Source organism: Brachyistius frenatus, unplaced genomic scaffold (genome assembly GCF_029030835.1).
Source record: "Brachyistius frenatus isolate BFR_SWC_R1_liver_20210118 unplaced genomic scaffold, ASM2903083v1 Contig_130, whole genome shotgun sequence".
Lineage (NCBI taxonomy): Eukaryota > Metazoa > Chordata > Actinopteri > Embiotocidae > Brachyistius > Brachyistius frenatus.
The window spans coordinates 847565-869221 of record NW_027210729.1 but is presented as its reverse complement, the minus strand read 5'-3'; the positions used below and the strand labels follow the sequence as shown (position 1 = coordinate 869221).

At 44.4% G+C, this 21657-nt stretch overlaps 1 protein-coding gene across 3 annotated transcripts in view; it reads right to left on the bottom strand.

Moving 5' to 3' along the window:
* ino80 (INO80 complex ATPase subunit) overlaps window positions 1-21657 on the bottom strand; it is a 40291-nt gene that overhangs the window by 17014 nt on the left and 1620 nt on the right. For all 3 annotated transcript variants that reach the window (XM_069714361.1, XM_069714359.1, XM_069714360.1), the window contains 25 exons: window positions 21333-21524; window positions 20838-20995; window positions 20627-20694; window positions 20258-20404; window positions 20030-20150; window positions 19722-19927; window positions 19496-19549; window positions 19124-19327; window positions 18827-19031; window positions 18291-18358; window positions 17984-18205; window positions 17698-17778; window positions 17123-17218; window positions 16161-16220; window positions 15913-16055; window positions 15067-15151; window positions 14746-14863; window positions 14496-14581; window positions 13233-13400; window positions 12532-12665; window positions 12126-12193; window positions 11827-11920; window positions 11488-11674; window positions 8153-8293; window positions 7199-7424 (listed from right to left, as the gene is read on the bottom strand). In XM_069714361.1, coding sequence (XP_069570462.1) covers window positions 7199-7424; window positions 8153-8293; window positions 11488-11674; window positions 11827-11920; window positions 12126-12193; window positions 12532-12665; window positions 13233-13400; window positions 14496-14581; window positions 14746-14863; window positions 15067-15151; window positions 15913-16055; window positions 16161-16220; window positions 17123-17218; window positions 17698-17778; window positions 17984-18205; window positions 18291-18358; window positions 18827-19031; window positions 19124-19327; window positions 19496-19549; window positions 19722-19927; window positions 20030-20150; window positions 20258-20404; window positions 20627-20694; window positions 20838-20995; window positions 21333-21484 — 3292 coding nt within the window. In that variant the 5' untranslated portion in view covers window positions 21485-21524. The remainder of the gene's footprint in view (window positions 1-7198; window positions 7425-8152; window positions 8294-11487; window positions 11675-11826; window positions 11921-12125; window positions 12194-12531; window positions 12666-13232; window positions 13401-14495; window positions 14582-14745; window positions 14864-15066; window positions 15152-15912; window positions 16056-16160; window positions 16221-17122; window positions 17219-17697; window positions 17779-17983; window positions 18206-18290; window positions 18359-18826; window positions 19032-19123; window positions 19328-19495; window positions 19550-19721; window positions 19928-20029; window positions 20151-20257; window positions 20405-20626; window positions 20695-20837; window positions 20996-21332; window positions 21525-21657) is intronic.

Here is a 21657-nt window from a genome sequence, read left to right as displayed (position 1 = left end):
GTACTAGAGATCTCACCTACAGGTCGCTGTGTTGTCAGCCTGTCAAATACATTCAGTCCTGCTCTCTCTCTCTCTCTCTCTCTCTCTCTCTCTCTCACACACACACACACACACACACACACACACACACACACACACACACACACACACACACACACACACACACACACACACACACACACACACACACACACGAGGCTTATAGGAAAGTGCTGAAACGATTAGTTGTGACTAAGTAATAAATACATATCCTTAATTGTACTCCATAGATGTCTTTGACAGCTGCTGTGCGGACCTTTTGACTTGTCACAGGAGGAAGAGTACGTGTATACCAAATTATATTTTGATCCATTCCATCACGTGTCCCAAAAAGCAATTGCAGAGAGCCACAGCGCCAGGGCTCAGAAAATAACACAACGCAATGGAATACAGTTATTTCTAATTTAACATGTGTGCTTTACCTGCTGTGAGGAAGGTCTCTCGTGGTCAAAGTATATTTGTTCTTAAATACTGTCATTTCTTTCTATGTTTTCAAAGTGAAGCCGAGATGAACTGATCTAAAATACTGAAATTCCACAAAGAAGATGGAAAAATGTTTAAAAGCAAATGAAAAGAAGGTAAAATGGTCTTAGGAGAATAATAAAAGGCTATTGCAATACACTAATTGCCAGAGACAATAAATGAAATCTATACCAGATCCAGTTACACACTGCTGTTGCTCACTTCGGTATGTATCAAGAACCCAGCGCACTTCAGGCTGTGAGATAAACACCACATCCGGCCATCAAAGTCCTACAATTGGCCTTGGCGTCGCAGACAGACGGCGAGTGAAGGGGGTCTGTGGTGGCTCCGGCTGCACTGAGGCGGTATTAGCCCGGTGCTGGCGGCGGTGATGTTGTGGTCTACGTCAGACGGGGGCCTCCTCACCGCTGGTGCCAGTCAAACCAGCGCCGCTGCTCGGTCAAAGGAAAACCGACTGCCACCGCTGGCCACGCTGCCAACCGCCCAGACGCAAACCACCGCTTGGCAAAGACGCGACTGCTAATATAAGGCAAGACTGCTCAACCCCTGCCGCTGATCTGTTTCTTTTTTAGCAGATTATATTTAAGCCTACCGACTCCAGTGGCATAATCAAAGCTGGGTTAAAGCCCCTATCTGAGGATTTCTGTAGCCAAACAGGACTAAATGTTGCATGTATTTAAACTAATTCTTCAAGGGCACAAAATGACAATCTGAAAATCCCACATTAAGCAGTTGGATATACTATTATCATTGTACGTAGACACTTGCCAGTCAGGGTAATCTTCTTGTTAATGCCTGGATTATGATGGAGACCATTAATAGTGAAGCTGCTCCGCTCCTTAAGACAGATGTTTGACTACACTGGTGATATCTCCGACGCTCTGATCTTTGTGTACTGGCTACAGGCATCGTCTGATCACTAATATATTTAGTACTCAAAGGCATTCAGCCTATTGGGGAATGATCAGTGCAAAGGAAATGCTGAATAATCAAGGGAAAGCAGACTGCTGATAAAAGACAAAATCCCCTTCTGCAACCATCCAAACTTCCTAAAGCCCAACGATGTGGTTTAGAGAGAGACAGAGAGAAAGAGAGAGAGAGAGAGAAAGAGTGAGAGAAAGAGTGAGAGAAAGCGAAAGAGAGAGAGAAAGAGAAAGAGTGAGAGAGAGAAAGCGAAAGAGAGAGAAAGAGAGTGAGAGAGAGAAAGAGAGAGAGTGAGAGAGAGAGAGGTGCCCGAGTTCAAAACATTTAGTTCTGCAAACAGAAAATCGACTTTATAAATATTGCTGCTGTAAAGGGAAGCCAAGAGGACGAATAATTGCAATTGGGGAGGGATTTAGTGGTCTGTCTCATTCCAATGTAACACTTATGGTTTACGTTATGAGCTACATGTGGCTGGAAGTGAAAAGCATGACCAGACGTCATAAATGTGAGCAAACTGGATGTAACTGCATGTAATGTGAATTATGGAGGATTGAGAGGGATTGAAATGAGGTCTTCCATTTTAACAAATGTAATGATTTGATGAAATGGTTCAGTGAAAACTGTGTAGCTGATGGCAAAACAAAGGGATTCTTAGATCACTTTACACGTACAAAAACAAGACGACAGTTGGAGTGAAACGCCTCTCTCCAAATATGCGAGATGGAAATTCAAATTTGGATTAAAATGCACTGAAATGGGCACAAAACAACTTTGCGATCGTGGACTGACGAGGACTGCGCACAGACCACACCCCAAAACACAAGCAAATCCCATGTGGTGTTACACCACTCTGCCGTTGCTATGGATACACATATCAAGCTTCACCACCTGCCCTGCCCCCCCCCTCCTTTTCATAGCACCCCCCACACACCCGCTTCAATCCAAGCCAGTCTAACAGTGGTCTCCTCCCATCCTCACCGCCTGCTGGCAGATTAAGCTACACCCCCCACCCTTCCCACCACATCCTCCAGCACCCTCTCCATCCTTCCCTCCTCCACCGCTACAAACTCTCCCTCCCACTCCCGCATGCACACCCTCTCTCCCGCCCCCCGTGCTGTCTGCCCCCCCCCCCCCCCCCCCCCAACATTGTAATCCAATCCCTGTAGGTCCAGAGCCAGGGGCCTGACATGGTCCTGACCCAATTAAAGGCCTGCTGCCAGCTAATTAACCCTGGCCCAGCCCTGGTGCCTGGCGCCTAATACTCCCAAACCAACTACGGTGCTAATTTCATTAATACGCCGCTGCAATCATCTGTCCTGTCCTGTCCCGTCCCGTCCCATCCCGTCCCGTCCCGTCCCGTCTGCTGCTGCTGTTGCTGCTGCTGCTGCTGCCGAAGCCAAGTGCAGAGCTCCCCACAACAGGGAGGGAAGCGAGCCAGTAGTGCCAAAAAAACATTTAATTTTTTTAAAATGACGAACAACAGCGAGATTGCGGAGCAAGACTTGGTGAAGGAAGATGGATGGGTGGTTATGTGAGAAAGAGAGACAGATGGGGGGCCACAGAACAGGTCGAATCAACGATCGAACTGAGCATCAGCCCCTCACTGTATAATGATACATTACACTGTGCAATCAATAAGTCAATGGGCAACACTTGTTCCGCACTGCTGATGATGGAAATATTAGCCTGACACTACTTTGCTGCCTCTGCACATATTGACAAAAATCAGACTTAAATTTAATTTTCTCACAGCGACAGCATCAGGATCGCTAAGAGCCAGATGCCAGTGGGAGGTTTGGGAAACTGGGAGTGAAGCGGTGGACAGAAAACAGGAGAATTTAGCTTCTCATTGGAGCTTGGGGAAGTTTTACAGATGCTTCGCCAAAATCTGACTTCGTCTAGAAAAGCAATATCTCCACTCTGGAGGGGAGCCAAATGAAAGAACGTGCATTCTCATAAGCCCAAAAATGTGCATGACTCAGTGTGACAGAAATTGAGTGATGGACTCCGCTGATGTGTGTGCGTATACATCGCTGTCTCCCCTCAAACATGCAAGAGGAGTTGGTTCTCGAGGAGTCGTTAAGCAGGGGAAGAGACAGCCAGTCTGAAGAGGACTCAGAGTTTCGCTGGGGAACCTCACCGCACCACAGCGGCCCACTGTGAACTCTGTCATTAAGACAGATTACTGCTGGTTACCCTTGTCCAGCACCGATTTAAGACACACCACAGATGAAAGCTAGCTGGATAAGGACAGAGCGAGCTACATATTACTTGGCATCCATATTCCAAGATCTCCTCACAGGGGGAATAATGTGGCTAATGTCTCCCCCTTCAGTCTTCTCTGGATGTTTAACTTCCTTAAGTATTCCTTTTTTGCGGACACATTAACAGCCATAAATTGGTCTCGGAAATCTCCATCCCTTTACTCACTCGGCTGGCTGTTTTGTTTTGCTTTTCTTCACTGGCAAAAAAAAAAAAGAAAAGAAAAAAGAAGCAGAATTCCGCAGACGGTTAGCGGTGCCAGTTTAATGCAGATTGAAAGGGGCAGAGTCAGACGGTGATGTGGTGAGGCTGGCCGTCTGTGTTGTTTCGTGCCCGTCTATCAGAAGGGCCGGGGGGGGAAGCTTCCTGCCATTTTGCTGGAGAGCAGTTTCTTTGAAGGGACAGGAAGGCAAGGGCTGCATTTCCCACAGACTTAATGTGAGCCGAGGGGCCGCAACCGACTCGCCTCCGTCTCTCTCCCTTTCTAATAGTCAGATTGATACGCTGCACACGTGCATTGAAAGGCATCGTTTAAAAAAACAACAACAACAAGCTGCACAATAAATACCGACTTCTTTTACCACCCCTCCACAGCAGAAACGGTAAATTACCAGTTCACAATAAAGCTAGAAAAAGAGTCAGGAGTCGGTGCTATAGGGAGAAGCCGGTCATTTTGCGGAGTGGCTCCTTCTAATTACTGTCAGTGAGATGGGGGGGGGGGGGGCCACACACACACAGCTAGGAAATATATTTATGTGTCATGTTTTTGGATGACTTATAAAAGATTCCAGCTTTTACAAGTCATCCAAGAGGATAAAAGTTCAATGTTATTTCCTTTCAAATTCATTTTTTTTTTTAACTTGAAATTTGCCTCCATTTAAATATAAACTGATCAGTTGTTTCTATGTGTAAATTCTCCTTTGAGTTAGGAGATTTGACCGCAGACCTGCATCTATTTGGCATACGAGCAAGACCAGTAATGTCTCTGTAATTACAGTCCAAACCTTTTTCTTCTGTCGCGTCTAAGGCCGGGTGACTGCACGGGTTCAATTCTTGGCAGATAATACCCGACATGCATCTTGCTTTCTGTGTGATCACCACTGATGGGGTCTCTGAGCGGTGCAGCAGCCTCACATCATCATCATCATCATCAATATGATCATTGCTAATGCAGTGGAGATAATTCTTTCTTTTCTGAGGACATTCTTCCTTCAAGGGAAATTCTGCCGTCACAATAACATTAAAACAATATGTTACAGCCTCAATTGTTTTTTCCTCCACTGTGGCCCGATTCCTAATAAGTCCTCTGATTAGATTCCTCCATCGATATCAGTGGGCAGCCGTACTCACGCCATAGTGCTCAAAACAAACAGTTTTTCAGCTCTGCCATTTGTTCTAAAGGTGTGGGACTGGGAGCGCGGAGGAGAGGGAGGGAGGGTGGGAAACTTCAGCTGGGCTACTGTACATATCTGAGCCTTGATGTGGCAACAATGTGTTCAGCGGAGGACGGGTGCCTGAGTGTTGGGTCACTTCCTTCCTACTGAGGCTGAGAAAGAGGTGGGAGACCAGACGGACCTGAGAGGCCGTTGCCAGATACTGATTTCAGATCGGCGCACACGGTCCTGTCTGTTAGTGAGACGGAGCGTGAAGCTTGTCCTCGGTCTGTGTGCGAGGAAAGCCAACGCCGCCGAGCGTGGGAGAGTGTGCGCCGAGAGGTGAGAGACACCTCAGGCCCCCCCGTGTGAGCTCATGCACGGTTCCCTGAATGGGCTCGATGGTACACAAACAACACACATATACACACTCTCGCTCACACACAGACGGACCATCTATTAGTGTTACCTAACTAAGTACTTGAACAATGACCAGTAGCTAAACTTCCTCGCTTTGTCTGCCTCCGTATAACTTCACAAGCGCTTTCAGACTGTTCTCACACAGACACACAAATACTTGTTTTGTTTCTCACTCTGACACACAAACGCTCTCACAACCACATGCACACAGTGTCTCATCTGATAGGATTTGTATAACTTTAGAGGCCATTAAATGATAGCAGTTGCACTACAATGTCATGCAAATGTGTCTTACAAGTATGAGACGCAATAACGAAAAAAAAAAATCAGTGCATCGCAGGCTTATCGAACAAGGACACACTGCTCCAATTTTCTGTGCCGGGAACCTCCCAAAAAAAAAAAAAAAAAGAGCTTTCATCAGAATCTGTGACATGGACAGATGATCAGAGGTAGAGGGAGCGAGCAGGACCTTTTGAGGTGACGGCATCTCTCACCCCGGACTTCCATCAGTCATCTGAACCTTTCACTCAACGAGCCAAGCTCTTCTGATAACACTACAAACACACACACACAATCCTGCATTCACACTTTCATGGAAATCGCTGCAATGTGTTTATGTGAGCAAACTTCCATTGAGGCCTTTTATCTCAGCACTTCCATTCGATTGCAAAGGGTTGGTAACTTCATAGAAAGACGGGTGGGGACGGAGGAGAACGATGCGCCCGATCTTTACTGATTCTCCCACGGGCCTGTTTCACCCCAAAAGTGGGTGTCCACCAATTGATAGAACGATTAGTTAAAAAGAGACGGAAACAAATGAATGTAAAATACTATGGGTTACAATTATTGAAGTTTTGAGGCATCGTAAAGTCTGTAGTCTTAAAAAAAAAAATGGTTAGCTAAGTTTTAGTATTGCTGTCTTTTTCTGAGGAAATCCAGATTACTGCTGACTGCAGACTTTTGGTGGACACCAGAATTTATAGATGTCCACGTAATGCCTCACGTGCTAGGTATCTCTAGACACTACAATTTAACAACATTCCCTAAATGCCTCACTTGCAGGCTGCCTTAGGACACTTAGCTAGCTGGCTGTGCACAGCAATGCCTTCAGTCCCCTGTTACTGCAGCAACTCAGACTGGTATGTGACCAAAGATTTAGTTTGAAAGGAGGCGTTTTAATGGGAGATACATTTTTCTAAGTTTAAAGCAAATGATTCTATTGATGTGGGCCGGCCAACCAAACGGAGTCTATGTATGGGAAACGCAGTATTGGTTTACTGACATTGATGAGATTTACTTTTGTGTAAACATAGTAAAAGTTGTGTGATTTAAAACAAAAACACTAATGTGGAGGTAGTCGTTATCAAAACTTGGTACCAAATAATAAGGCATTTTTAAACAGTAGATATTATCGAGGCAATTTGGTCATCGCCATAAAAGTATCCAAGTTGTATGGGAAGCCCTGCAGTTTGTGGTATTTACTAATGGACTTGAGTAATCATTTATTGGCTGTCCAGTCAGCGTGAGCAACAGCAAAGCTTCACATGTGACCAATAAACACACCACTGCAGGAACTCAGTTCAAAGTACAGCAATAACACTCCAAAGAACACACACACACACACACACACACACACACACACACACACACACACACACACACACACACACACACACACACACACACATAACCCTTACCAGGTATCCGTATGAAGGACCATCCATGGCGAGGGTAAAGGGCCATCACACCCCCAGGGCATTGCGGGTGGAAGGCGTTCGCCCTCAAACGCCAATCTGAGGCAAGTTCAGGGGATCCATACAGAAAACACTGTTTGAAGATCGTGCCCCCTCCGCTGCGTGTCACCCGCCACTCGTACTCAGCGCTGCGGTCGTCACAATAACGCTCCATGGGAACCACTGTCACCTAGGAAACACAAGATCATATTGTGTGATGGAGAGACGGAATTTTCACGAAAAATGAAACAATGAATTTTAACCATTGACAGGTTTAATACAGACAAATCGATACTGTGGATTGAGGGAGATCACTGCATGAAGGCTGCTTTCACTGAATCAGCAGGTTTTGCATGTATGTGTATGTGTGTGTGTGTGTGTGTGTGTGTGTGTGTGTGTGTGTGTGTGTGTGTGTGTGTGTGTGTGTGTGTGTGTGTGTGTGTGTGTGTGTGTGTGTGTGTGTGTGTGTGTGGGAGGGAGAAGGAGGACGCTTAACAACGGGTGAACAACCTGAGCAAGGAGCCTGTTTTTAGAGGCCTTGTTTGTTTTAAGTGTAGCTGGAAGGCACTGTGATCACCCCCACATCCCAACCACACACAGTCTCTCACTCACACACACACACACACACACACACACACACACACACACACACACACACACACACACACACACACACACACACACACACACACACACACACACACACACACACACAATTCACAGATAAGAGCTGCTCATTGTTGAAAGCCCACAAAAGCAGCGATCACAGCGCTTCCTCCTTCCACTTCCACGACCACCCAAATGCTCCCCTGTCTTGCTCGTGTTGGCAAACAACGACCACCAACCGTCCACACAAACACGCAGAGGATTTGCATGAGTGTCGTCTTCTGGTCATTTGTGTTGCTCTCGCACACGTACCCTGGTTGTGGCGGCGAGCAGGAACTTGGGGGACACCACGGGCTGGCAGGGCCAGAGCGTGCAGGTGGCAGAGTTTCTACTGTGGATCTTCACGTCTGCGTGTCCCATCATGCCGGGCCTGCAGGCTGTGAACACCAAATTCTGAAAAAAAACACACACACACACACACACACACACACACACACACACACACACACACACACACACACACACACACACACACACACACACACACACACACACACACACACACTGTTATTCTGTTTCATTAAGGCCAAAACTGCACAGAAGGTGAAATGTTTTAAAACACAGTAATTTCCAAAAACATCCCAACTGGCATTACCGCTCCTCCTGAACTCATTCTTCTTCTTTTAAATTGTTGTGAGGAGGAGAAATAAAAGAAAATATTACCCACAAATTAAAGGTAACAGCAGCAAAAAGATGCTATGCAAAACAGAAGTGAACAAATAGGAGCATACAGGCGTTACTGAGTGCAGAGCTCATGCTCTTTTGAACCTACTCTGACAGTAGATTCAAGTTTAACTGGCTTTATTCCTGACATGTTAGATAACATTTTAACTAAATGCCTAAAATTGTTATGTAAATGTATGATTACTGCAGCTTATACGATTTGAATTGCATATATCAAAGGATAAACTGGTTGCCTGATCATGTAATCTCACATTAGGGCGAGACGTGGGGCGCATCAGGTGCATAGATTTTGAGCAAAATGTATTGCTGAAGAGATGGTAGTGAATTTAGGTATAACATAATGGTAGGTTTATAAATATGGTGACGTTACTGTGTGTTTACCACTGTGGTCACACAGTGCCATCTAATGGCGGATTGTTAAAAAAAAAAATAAACCAACTTTGTCAGGCCAACTCCACTGGTTGGCCAGTATGCGAGTCTTCAATAGTGTTTATAAATGTTTATTGATCAGGATTCTGCAATCTGTATGAGGCAAAACATTAGATGTAGACTAAGATTTGTGTTCACACATGCAAAAGTGGTATCATTCAACATTCGAGGGGTTTACTGTGCTGTACCTGCAGTGACATTCAGAGTGTACATGCAGAGAAAGTACAAATTGTGAAGGCAGAAACACACAAAAACAGAAAGATGATGAGTAGAGACACATACTTTGCATATTCTATGACATACATGCCATATATGAACAGATACACGACACATATTGTTTGTATATTACAAAGTAGGACTGACTGTTTCAAAATGAGGTGGACAGATAGAGCACAGGAGACGGTAACAGAGAGCGGGTCTCGGAGGTATGTCAGAGATGCCTTATATTCTATCCATTGCTCGACAGCAGCAGCAGGTACGCTGAAAGCAATTCTGACCGCAGTGTCGAGTACACAGCCAGAGAGAGACGAGTCGAGCAGAGAGAAGCGTCACCGTCTGCCAGCTCCACGCAGCTTCAAAACAAAACCAAGGAGCTGAAAGAAGTTGACGAAAGCTGTGAGAGTGAACCACTTTCCCGAGCTAAAGTCAGAGTCTGGGGTCAGCATAGCATTAGTTCGCTATGTCTGCAAGTTTCTGTTTCTTGCTCACATTTGAGCTTGCTTCTCATATTATTTTTTTTCTGCCCGTTGCTTGAGCCGCTCCAGGGGGGAACCTAAGATGCTCGGCAGCTGCCTGACTCAGCGTGATGAGGCCAGGACAGGGAGAAGAGGATGGAATTACTCCCAACAGCATTTACTCTGCAGTGTTTTCCACCCAACAAGTTAAGCGAGAAGTGGCGGAGGGGGTTAGTGAAGACACATTCTGCCAACGGTCAACTGTTCGCTGGGTGAAACATTTGATCAGATATATTATTTTACATTATTTGATGAATGACTGGCATACTCTTGCAGCAGTGACCGAGTAGAGTATCTGCAGGCTGCTGCTTTTTTTGAGGGGGTTTGCATATTTGAACTGACACCTACACATCTCTTCCCTACTAATAATGATTTCCATACTGCCAAACAATACAAAAACAGCCTGAGGAAATATGTGCTGTCTCATCATAACTCTGGCTTTCAGCTGCAGAATCCAACACATATGAAACCATTTAGTGGAGCTGAAAAGAATTGGGGTGTGCTACATTTATCCCCTGAGATACCGAGTTGACAAACATTTCAGACTGCTAAGCTACCGGAATATTTCACAAAAACAATGTACTGCTTCTTTCCAAATCTTACACAGACCCCCAGCAACACACTGGGGCTGCAAACCAATCCAAACCACCTCCTGTTACAACTGTCAGTATCCGTTCGGTATTAAAATATGTGTTGTTTTCATAACCCACCATGACGGCAGCAAACAGGAGTGTTATTCAAAGAGCTGCTGACTCTGCTTCATTATGCGTTTCACAAAATGCTGTCGGTGTTCATGCGGTATTTTATCTCCTTTAAATCAAAAGCTTAATTTTTTTTTGTTTTAATGTGTCAAATAATTCTTGAAGCTTTCCTCTACATGTAGAGTGGAGATAGATGCTGTTTTCCACCGGCCCCAGAAACATACACTGGGATGGTAGTCAGCGTTATTGGGTCACGGGGGCAACAAAGGGATTAAGTTCCACACTGTATCCCAGAGGAGGGAGAGGAAGCCTGGGGCAGAGAGCACGATGTGTGGCCAAACACCGACTGATGCTCTGGGGAAAATTTCAGCATCGTCAGCAGCAAATGCCTCCCTACTGGTGTTTCATGTTTCTGTCACACATACTGCAGATGGCCACTCAAGCTTTTCTTGAGCATGGATCCCAGTGAGTGCGTATGTGCTTCTACATTAGGTACAATTCATCTGTGCTATGGCGAAGCACAACTGCCTTCCCTTTCAACTCCCCCGCTGGCCATCGTTTACAACACTCGGGTGCGTTTCCAACATCCACCCGATACTTGTATATTAGTAAAAATGTGTGCCAAATCTAATTGATGCAGTTCTTACAGCTAACTCTCCAACCGAGTAGAACTTAACGTCACTGCTGCTTTTGTCCGGGCGTACAGAGACGGAGGAAACTGGACCTGCTAGCCAGCCTTCAAACCTCAACTATCATGCAAGGAAGCGGATGAGGAATGTTGAGATCTGCCCACACAAATAGAAACAGGTGGTGCAGACAACTGCTTCCAAAAAAATCCTCAGCAGCAGTACACTTCCTGATTTTGGCTCCCATTCGTACCTGATGTGTAATGTACCCGAGTATGCTGATGTGGAACCGAGGTTGCATCTTCCAATTAAAAATACAAATTAAACCTGGTGCGAAACGTTGACACTCACCAAACACACCAGACTTTGGGCTCAAATGTACTCGGTGTAAAAGCACCCTGAATGTTTCCTACCTCCAAGACAGAACTGGTGTTGGGTAAAGCGATGGGTCTGTTAAGCCACAGAATCAGGTCCTTGTGAGACAGACACTTGTCCCGCCCCCCAGCTCTGGCATCATCCTGACTCTCTTCTTCATGGTCAAACAAGCGTTGATGGCGGAGCCGGTATGCAGCTTTCAGGGACAGAAAAAGGGCTAACCATCTGTGGAAGGAAATTGCAGAAAATGAAAAATTGTATTTCAGAAATCATTTTTGCGTAGATACCTCATAAAGAATATTGCCATCATGCCATTTTTGTGTCTTTCTAAGAGACAAAGAGAGAAAGAGAGCTGTGGCTAAACATTTTACGCCCACCTCACTAAAGTGCCTTGCAGCATAAGATTGGACATCTCAGCTGGTGACATGTCAATAAAGCGCAGGAAAGAGAAACAGCTTCCTTTGTCATCACCTGAAACCGAGAAAAAGGAAAAATGAGTGAAAAATTAGACTAAACGGAGGAAACACAAAGGAAAAATAGGACAAAATATCAAATAAGGAAGAAAGGAACTGGGGTGACATTAAGGTTTGAGCATTCGATGTCAGATTAGAAGAGAAACTCCTGGATCTATCGAGAGCTTTGTGTAGTCTGGGATCGAAGCTTTCTATGTGCTCACCTTTCCTGTGGAAAAGAGACTGCTGGATGTGATTTGGAGAGAAGGGAGACAACAGCACTTGAAGTAATCTAAGGAGGACATGGAGAGAAGGACCAGGTTACACCACAATATGGGAGGGGCAGCAAAATAGACTGAATTTGGGATGATAATTGTTCCCAGTTCAACCCACAAAATTCCTTTGCTTATAGCAATAATTGGAATAATAGCCTTTTGTCCACCATGACCAAGATTGTTGATGGAAAAAAAGACTTATTTGACAGTGATTACACAGTAATTTCCGAATACAAACCTAATTCTATTCAAAACAATGTTTGTAAAGATTTTGATAGACTTGTTTTCATTGGATCTGGGGAGTATTTGTGAAGATGAAGCGCGTCTGTGAACGTTTCTGTGTGGAAGAACTTACTTGGTTTTGGCCTGGTTGTGTGAGTGGATGAGGCCGTGACGGTAGAGGAACTTAGACATGACGTAGGGTTTGAGGGACATGTGGAAAGGAGAGCGTGTCTCCTGACGCTCAAACAAGTCAGGGTGATTGCACACCTACACACACACACACACACACACACACACACACACACACACACACACACACACACACACACACACACACACACACACACACACACACACTTGTAGTTGATAAAATGGGCAAAGGAGGCAGCATTTGTTTTGTTTGTTTGTTCTAGAACTGCCAATTTATTGTTTTAATTCCAACTAATAAAATGTAGTTACAATTTTACTAAAGGATTAAAAAAAAAATTGTAAACCCACTGTAGCTAAATAATTACAATTTTGACAGGATGATAGTGTAGAAGAGGACTGTATGAAAAATAATTCAGCATAGTCTATGCTATGTAATGTGCCTTCTTCTGTGTTGCCATAGTGACGCACTGACGCTAAGGGCAACATTTTCTTGTTCAACAGAAGTTCAAAAAATAAATCACACACACTTTGTGTAATGAAAGATAGAAGCTGTCGTCTTTATGTTCCTCTAACTTCAATCCGAGCTCTCCCGACTCTTTGTAGCTGCAATGATCCAAATTGTGCTTTGTTCTGTTTTTGCTTCGGAAACCAAAAGGAGAATTTAACATGGGGAACAGCTCGTACCTTCCTAAACTGCATGACCAGGTTCATGAGGGAGGAGGTGGTGGTGTGGGACTGCTGAGCCGTGCCCATGGAGGACTGCAGCAGGTCCTCAATAGAGATCTTGTTCCTCAGCGCCTGGTAGAGCAACCTCTGCCGGGACGTCAGCTGGCAGTAGGTCAGGATCTCAATCTGTAGAGGGAGCGAAGAGCCAAATGTGTATAAAAAGTCTCGGCCAATTAACATGGATATACACACAAAACTGCTACTAAAGCGACATCGTTACTATTATCTTGTTTTCCTGAGTTGAGTGAAACTGAGAAAAGGACAGACTCGACAGGGACGATTCTGTGTGAGTGCAGTCTAAATTTAAAATTCCAGTGACTTCACATTTTCACTTCTGCTCAAGATGTCCTGAGAAGCTCTGTTTTGAATGTGCTTTTATGTGATGCCCCCATTTTAAGACACAGTGTTTTTTTACACGGGCTTAAACAACAGATGATTTTATGGCGATGGACTTCACGTGCAGCTTGACCGATTCTTTAAACACACATCTCCGGTTTTATCGAGCGTCCCACGTACATGAAAGCAATGAAACTAAATAGCACCAATCCATAAAACCAACCATGAACTGTTTGTGAACTTCATCAGTTAGTATTGGCTTCAGTATGCTGACAAAACAAGAGAAACCCAACAAGAGTGGAGAAGTAAAAGGGAAGTGGGCTGGCAGGACGACATGTGGGTACACAGGAAAGTGAAAAAGACAGATGTGGGGGAGTGGTGAACTCTGCCATTCCTTCAACGCAGTGCAGCGAGACTCCCACAGTCTATGAGTGAGTATGTGTGCGCCGCCTGTGACAGCAGGAGACCCCGAGTCCAACATCTGTCAGGAGGATCTGCCAGCACAGGCATCACTCACAGGCTTATTACAACACTCTCTGTGTCAATGAGGTGTACTCGGAGACAGATGGAAGAAGGGTGCAGTTTAACCAGGAGAGGAGTGAAGTACGACTACATGTTGGCAAAATGTGACACAAATGGGCATTTTTAATTAATTGTTTTTCTAAAGAAATGTGTTTTCAGCACGCCCACATATTTTTTTTTTACTTTATTTTAGGCCGGCAGAGCAAGATTATTCCTTCTTCATTCTTGTCGAGGTCACCATTTAGAAAAATGTAAAACTGCTGTTACTTCATGCCACGTGTTATTTCTGTTCCATTTCAACATACAGCTAGCACGCAAGCGGCTCAGTGGAGCAAATACCAAAAAGAAAATGTGCTCTTCTACCTTGTCTGAGAGCTCGTTTTCCACATCCTTCTTGATCCTGCGCAGCATGAAAGGCTTTAGGATCATGTGCAATCGTGAAAGTTGGTCTAAAAAACAAGCATCAAACCCTCAAGTTTAGCCACAAAACGTATTACATGCAACAGCGAGCAGGAATAAAAGATCAGTGTTGGCACACAAATTGTAGGATTTCTGTACAAATAGGCTGAAAAATAGTCTGTCGGCCGAGAGGACCGTTTTTGGTTGCACTCACTCTCGTCGATGGCGGACTTGTTTTCAGCGTGACTCTCTATGTCCTTGGAGAACCACTCGTTAAACTCTTCATGGGAATCGAACAATGTCGGCATGATGAAGTGCAGCAGGGCCCAGAGCTGAGAGACAGTAACAACATGCAGTCGTTAACAGCTCTGAGTTTAAACACACCAACTCACACACACACACACACACACACACACACACACACACACACACACACACACACACACACACACACACACACACACACACACACACACACACACACACACACACACACACACACACACACACACACACACACACACACACGGCTCACTTCAGCCATTGTGTTCTGGATGGGCGTCCCAGTTAGCAGCAGTCTGTTTCGACACTGGAACTGCAGGAGGATTTTCCACCGAACACTGAAAACAGATAGAAACTGAGACTGACGAAGTGTAACAGCTACAAACATTTATCAGCCATATTTTATACTTAATGCAAAGTAAGCACATCAACTACTGAAACCGTGAACGTGATCACCGTCAGCATGTTTTCAAGATTAAACGTTTTTCCAAACATTTTCTGAGTTGATTTGTTCATTTTGGCTAATCTCCAACAGTAGTCATGAGATGACACACAGTCATGCAGCTGCATAAGCTGACGACTTCTTTTTTCCAGAATGAGCTGGAGGATTCTGTTCACATAAGCACTCCACAGAAATCAACTTGCATCAACTACAAAGTTGCCTCGTATTATATTGTAAATTCGAATTGGGTATTAAAGCAGTTGAAAGATCCGTCAGTATTTATAAAAAGACTCCTTAATCTATGTTTATCTGTTCAAACTAGTTGTTCAACTGGGGCAAGAAAAATGAAATTATCAGTCTACAAAACAACAGTCAGGTTTCCATCCAGATGTATCACAAATTTAAACTAGATATTCCAGATTATTTCCATCCACGACTATTTGGCGACTTTGGGCCGGTCAATAAATGGATCAAATCAAAAGGTAATCATATCTTTGACCAAATATCTCAATATTGATACTGAACAATATTGTAGGGATGACTGTTGGTGCTTTAACAAAATATTTACGCAACATAATTATCACATATAATGAATCGAACACTGCATATGAACACAACAGCCATTAAACGCCAACATCCACGACGTTAACGCTTTACCTGGTGCTGCTTTTCAGTGCCTGGGCCTCGTCCAGAACCATGTACTGCCACTTGACCCTCTGGAAGTACTTGACATCTTGGACCACCAGCTGGTAGCTCGTGATCACCACATGGAATGGTGCATTTTGTGTGTAAAGGGTTTTCTACAAAAAAAAAATTCACACAGTTACAGACTAGAAGGCAAAGACCACACAATACGTCAAAATGGATCTTCTCAACTTCTGTATAAATAATCTCCTCGTCTTTACCTGGCTCCAAAATTTTCGAATCACTTTGCGGTCATGAGGGTTTCCCCAGTATGGCAACACCTGGAGGACACGTCAGTAAGATTAAAAACAAGACAGAAGGTGCGTCCACACAGTCAATAAATTCACACACATCAAAGTGATCACTTAAGCTATATTCAAACTAAGCTTTTATAAGACCGTTACAGTTACACTGAGCAATGTAAGAAAACCAGAGCCTCCGTGGAAACGTTTAGGCGTAGCATCTTGTATGAATCACTGCTTCAGTTGTTGATGTATAAAGTGATGTGAAAAGATTTACACATCATTACATCACTTAACACTAGCTGGCATTCCATTGTTTTCAGTCAGTGTTGCTTTGAGTGCTCAGGAAGCTTATCTTCAAATTGTGTAATAGGGTCTTTTCACACCTCATTAGCAAAACAAACTAGAATTGATTTATTCCCAAACTAGCTGAGAAAATGGGCATAGTTGAATGCTGAGCACAACAAAGAATGCTGCATATTGTAGTATGTGTTTGTGTGTGTGTGTGTGTGTGTGTGTGTGTGTGTGTGTGTGTGTGTGTGTGTGTGTGTGTGTGTGTGTGTGTGTGTGTGTGTGTGTGTGTGTGTGTGCGCACTCAAGCGTAGCTGACATATTGATGTGTTTGATAAATGTTTTTTTGTTTTTTTAGCAGCCTGTTAAAATTCAGCTATGGCATCATTTTTTGGGAACAGCTACTAAACCAAAACAGCTTTGTAGGCAAACATTAACATAAGCAATGCTACCATACTGCCCCCCGATGGACAGTTCTAGGTATGTTTTCATGTCACAGGGTGTTGGGGTCAGTCTAACCGCACAGCACTGGGTTATTAACAAGGCATCAGTGCAACAATAGAGATGAAGATGCTGGGATTATTTTAGAAATGTGTTTGCAGATGTTTGCGCTGGCGGGCTCACTCAGCTGTGTTAGCTGTGATTCTCACCTTGAATTTGGGTACAAAGCGGGTGAACTCCTGATGCCAGTTGTTGAGCGTGGAGGCTGGAGAGATGATCAGGAACGGACCCCAGATGTTGTCTCTCTGCGCAGGACCAGAAAAGACAAAAACATGGTCAGCAGCTGCAACAGGTGGTCTTAGTATGTGCATGAGTGAGCCGCGCCTACAGAAACAGGAAGCTCTGGAGGAACACTGCATGCATGTTCCTGTCAGCGAGAGCTTATTGAAAAGCTCACATTTCCCCAGAATCCCCCCCCACACACACACACACACACCCCGACCCCCCTTTGGAGTTAAGGGACTTAAAGAACTAAAGAACCGGCAGATCAGCTGCTCAACACCAATGAAATTAGTCATGTGGTCCATTCAATGAAAAAAAATGTTCCAGCACCTGCAAAAAGCACAGCTAGAAACATGGGACTCTTTAAAGGATGCAGGTGCACAAAGAAGCTTCCTCATAGATTTTTTTTTTTTTTCATGAGTCAAAAACAATAGCAGAGACAAGTGAATGTTCCACAAAGGGTTTGTGGTGAATGAAACCTTTTGGCCCAGTCCCCTCTCACCTCCGCTAGGTGTGCCAAGAGCGCGATACTCTGAACCGTCTTCCCCAGTCCCATTTCATCTGCCAGGATTCCATTGATTCCCTGCAGAAATGAGGAGAAACAAAGGAAAACAATCACTTTCAAACATTATTTACGCCATAAATTCTTTCCGCTCACCAAAACATTAACAATAAATTATTTTCGCAATTCATACCTCGAGAGTAGTATGTCGATTTTGCACATAATGCAAACTGAGTTTTACAGAAAATCTCAGCATTAATTGAAGACACGGGACAGACATGGGTACCTGTTCATAGAGGTTGGCCAGCCAGTTCATGCCTTTGAGTTGGTAACCCTTTAGTTTCCCGTTGAAGATGGTGGGCTGAGGAATGTCTTCGCCTGCGTGGATGGATGGGTTTGAAAGGCTGTAGCTTTCCCCAAACCCGCAGCCGATCCCCGACGACAAGCTGCCAGCTGCGTGGACAGATGCACTGCGACTGTCTTTAGCCTCTTCGTCAAACATTCGCGTCTACACGGAGAGATTTGGAGATCACACAGAGTATAGACAGTGCAGCGTGTGTGGAAGAAGAGCATCTCTGAGGACATTAACTTACTCTCTCTTGATGAATCTGGTAGGCCTCTTTGGCATTCCTCAAGGCCTGGGATTTGTAGTATTCACTATCTGCAATCACAAAAAAATCCTCTTGTAAATTAAACCAAGAGCATCAAATACAATCAGACATTTCTTTGTGATGTACAAGAGTATATTACCCAAACACAGCAAAATCTAAACTCTACTTAATCAAATGAGTCACATGAATTGCAGGATACATCATTAGTGTACAACAGTAAAAGATAGAGATAAGTGATTTGTTGCTTGACCACCCAGCGCCCTGACTGCTCAACAGCACATTAAAACTGTACGGAGGAAATACACGAAAACAAATCTCCAGATAGAGGCGAGGCTGAATGGGCCAAAGATATAACAATAACTGATACTTTTTCCATTAAATTTGACACTGACACAGTTCAGAGGGATTCGTTCGCAAATTTCTCAAAGTGATTCGAGATAATGTTGATCATCATCAATACAGAGGTTCAGTTTCCAATTTCTCCAGTTATACATTAAACTTGATAATGCAATTCATACCATAGTCCTCCTGACTCATGTTGACCATCACTCCTCCTCCAATGTCGATCTGTCTCTGGGCTGCAGTGTCTTCAAGTTTCCTCAGAATCTCCTCCTGGGCTATATCTCCTCCTGGTCCCCCCACGTTGGCTTTTCCGCTCATAAAATGAGCATACAGCTCCGTCTGGGTGATGAGGAAATTCAATTTACGCTGCTGACGCTTGGCCTGTGAAGGAGAGAGAAAAGGCCGCATGGAGAAAAACGCTGTTATCACTCGGGATTTCAAAAGTGTCATGAATTTCCTTCCTCGTCACCTACCTCTCTCATCTCTTCGTCGAGTTTCCGTTGTTCCAGGGCTTCCTTCTCCGCCCTCTTCCTGTGCTCTTTCTCCACTTTGTCGTACTTCTTCCAGTAGAGCATCATCTCCTTGGTAAGGCGTCGGGCGCGAGGTAACGTCTCCTTGCAGTTCTTCTGAGCTTGGATAGCTGCACGCCGTACCTCGCGCATGCACTGGTGAGCCAGCTAGAAAACAGGAGTTAAATGTAGGACTTCGGCAATGTGTTATACTCTTGCGTAATACAGAAATGAGGAGTTGATGCCAACAAGTCAACCATCAACAGAAATAAAATAATGTGGAAGAAACCAAGAGCATTTAACAAAACGATTTTACAGCGGCAACACTTTACGTACCTTTTTAGCATTGGTCAATACGAGGTTCTTAGCAGAGGTCTTCTGCTTGAAAGACTGGGAAAAAAAAGTATTTAATAGGGCAGTTAGGACTTAGAAACCTTAGGAAATAGAACAGAACACCAAACCAACCCTTTACCCCCCCCCCCCCCCAACCTGAAAATAAAACAATACAGATTAAATGCATAAGCATTCTTTTTTTTTTTTTCATTCCTTCATGCACACTGACCTTGGGTATCTCCTTTTTGGCGATGGTGAGCCAGACTTTGCGTCGCCGTGCATTCAGCTGCTCAACAGTGAGATGTTTTTTCTTCACCACTGGCAGCGGAGCATCATGGGAAAACTTTGCAAAGATCTTGGTGACATAAGGACGCTCTTCGTCCAGAAATTCTCCCTCTCCTCGTTTCTTCTTCTTCTTCACTTTTTTCAGTTTGGCTAAAAGAAAAGGGTGACGTTAATTAAAAAGTTAAAGCTTAATGATTAAATAATTATGTAATTATGATGGAATGACATCATGACTTTTTTTTTCTTTCTTACCCTTAAATTTCTTCTCATCTTTGATTTTCTTCTTCTTTGGGCCCAGTAAGTGACGCTGTTGCTCGTAGAAGGGGTCATGGGAAGAGAGGAGTCCGGTGCTGTAGTACTGAAACTGGTGAAGCTGTAGGAAAGATTTGCACACATGGATACAATGGTGACATAAACGCATATATCACCACATTTCGAAATATCAGTAGGCACGGCATTCGTTCGTGTGTGCGTCTGTACCTCCCGGTCGGAGTAGAACTTGCTCTGATGCTGCCTGTTGTACCGATGCAGCCTCAGCATGTCGTGCAGCTCCTCCCGAGACAAAGTGAAGTTTGCGTCGTCCGAGTCCGTGTCCGAGTCGGTGGTGTCGTCGCTCAACAGGATACTCTGCAGGCGACGGAGGAGGAATGAATGTGGTTAAAGCAAGCTGATAGTGCATGATATACAATGTAGTGCGTAAGAGAGGAAGTATAAGGAGCGGTGAGACGGTCCAAAAAAGAGGCATCGGAAGGGGAAACATGAGAAGAAGTGCTGCATTTATTGGTTATTTGTTTAATCTGTTAATTAATTAAATCTGTAATACATCTGAGAATTTGTCAATGTAAGTACCTTGAGCCATTTCCTGTTCTTCTTCAACTTGGAAAAATTGTAGAGGCTTGTTTTATCTGCCTTTTGGTCTGCAAGATTCAAAGGGAAACAAGACACTGCGTTATATAAATACGTATTAACTCCTACATGAAGAGACAAAGGAAACCAGTGAGAGTGTGCTTGTGTAGTAATACCTGAATTACATAAATAAAAGTCTCTGTTCGTATCTTACCTTTACCTTGCAGGAGTACTCCGTTGAGGAGCTTGCCGTCTGCCAGCCCATCCCCTTGCTCACAGGACTCACTCTTCACTGTCAGAGCCACATGTTGAGTGGCGGGGTCCAGGGACAGCCCTGTCCCCAGTGCACCATCACTGTCATCACTATCATCACTACAACAAGAGAAATATGCATCTGTAAGCCCACCATTTGCATCCTGTCTATATCTATTGTTCTCCGTGGGTAAGTGTTCAGCAGGAAATGTCGCAGGGACATTACTGTATGTGATGGAGCATTAGATACTATGAGACGGATCAACTGGGTGTAATGCAAAATACACGACAAAAGTACAAGGCGGTCATGTAAAAAAAAAAAATCTACATTTTGTATAATGTAACGGTGTCGTTTTGCCGAGTTTTTAATTCATTTAGCTGCAGATGGTGCCCAGGAACAAACCTGAACATAGGATCAACAAGTGTGTGCCCACCTTCACCTCCCCTTTGTCTGTACCTGGTTATGTCTCTGTTGAAGATAGCAGCAGTCTGGCGCAGAAAACTGTCCAACTTCAGGGATCTTTCTAAGCGCTGCAGGTAGAGAGGTTTGGCCAGGCCAGAGGTCCCTGATGCCCCAACCTCCAGCCGGCCACCCTGCCCTGACGCCATGCAGCCCAGACACCTCTGCCCGACAGGGCAGGACTTTTTACTGAAGAGGGAGAAGACAGAAATAGAAAGAAATGGATGGGTAAATGTCTGAAGGTCAGATTGACCGGCACAGGAAACTGTAGGAAAAGTAAAGCTCTGCTGTTCTGATGATTTTCCACCTCAAGCAAGAACCG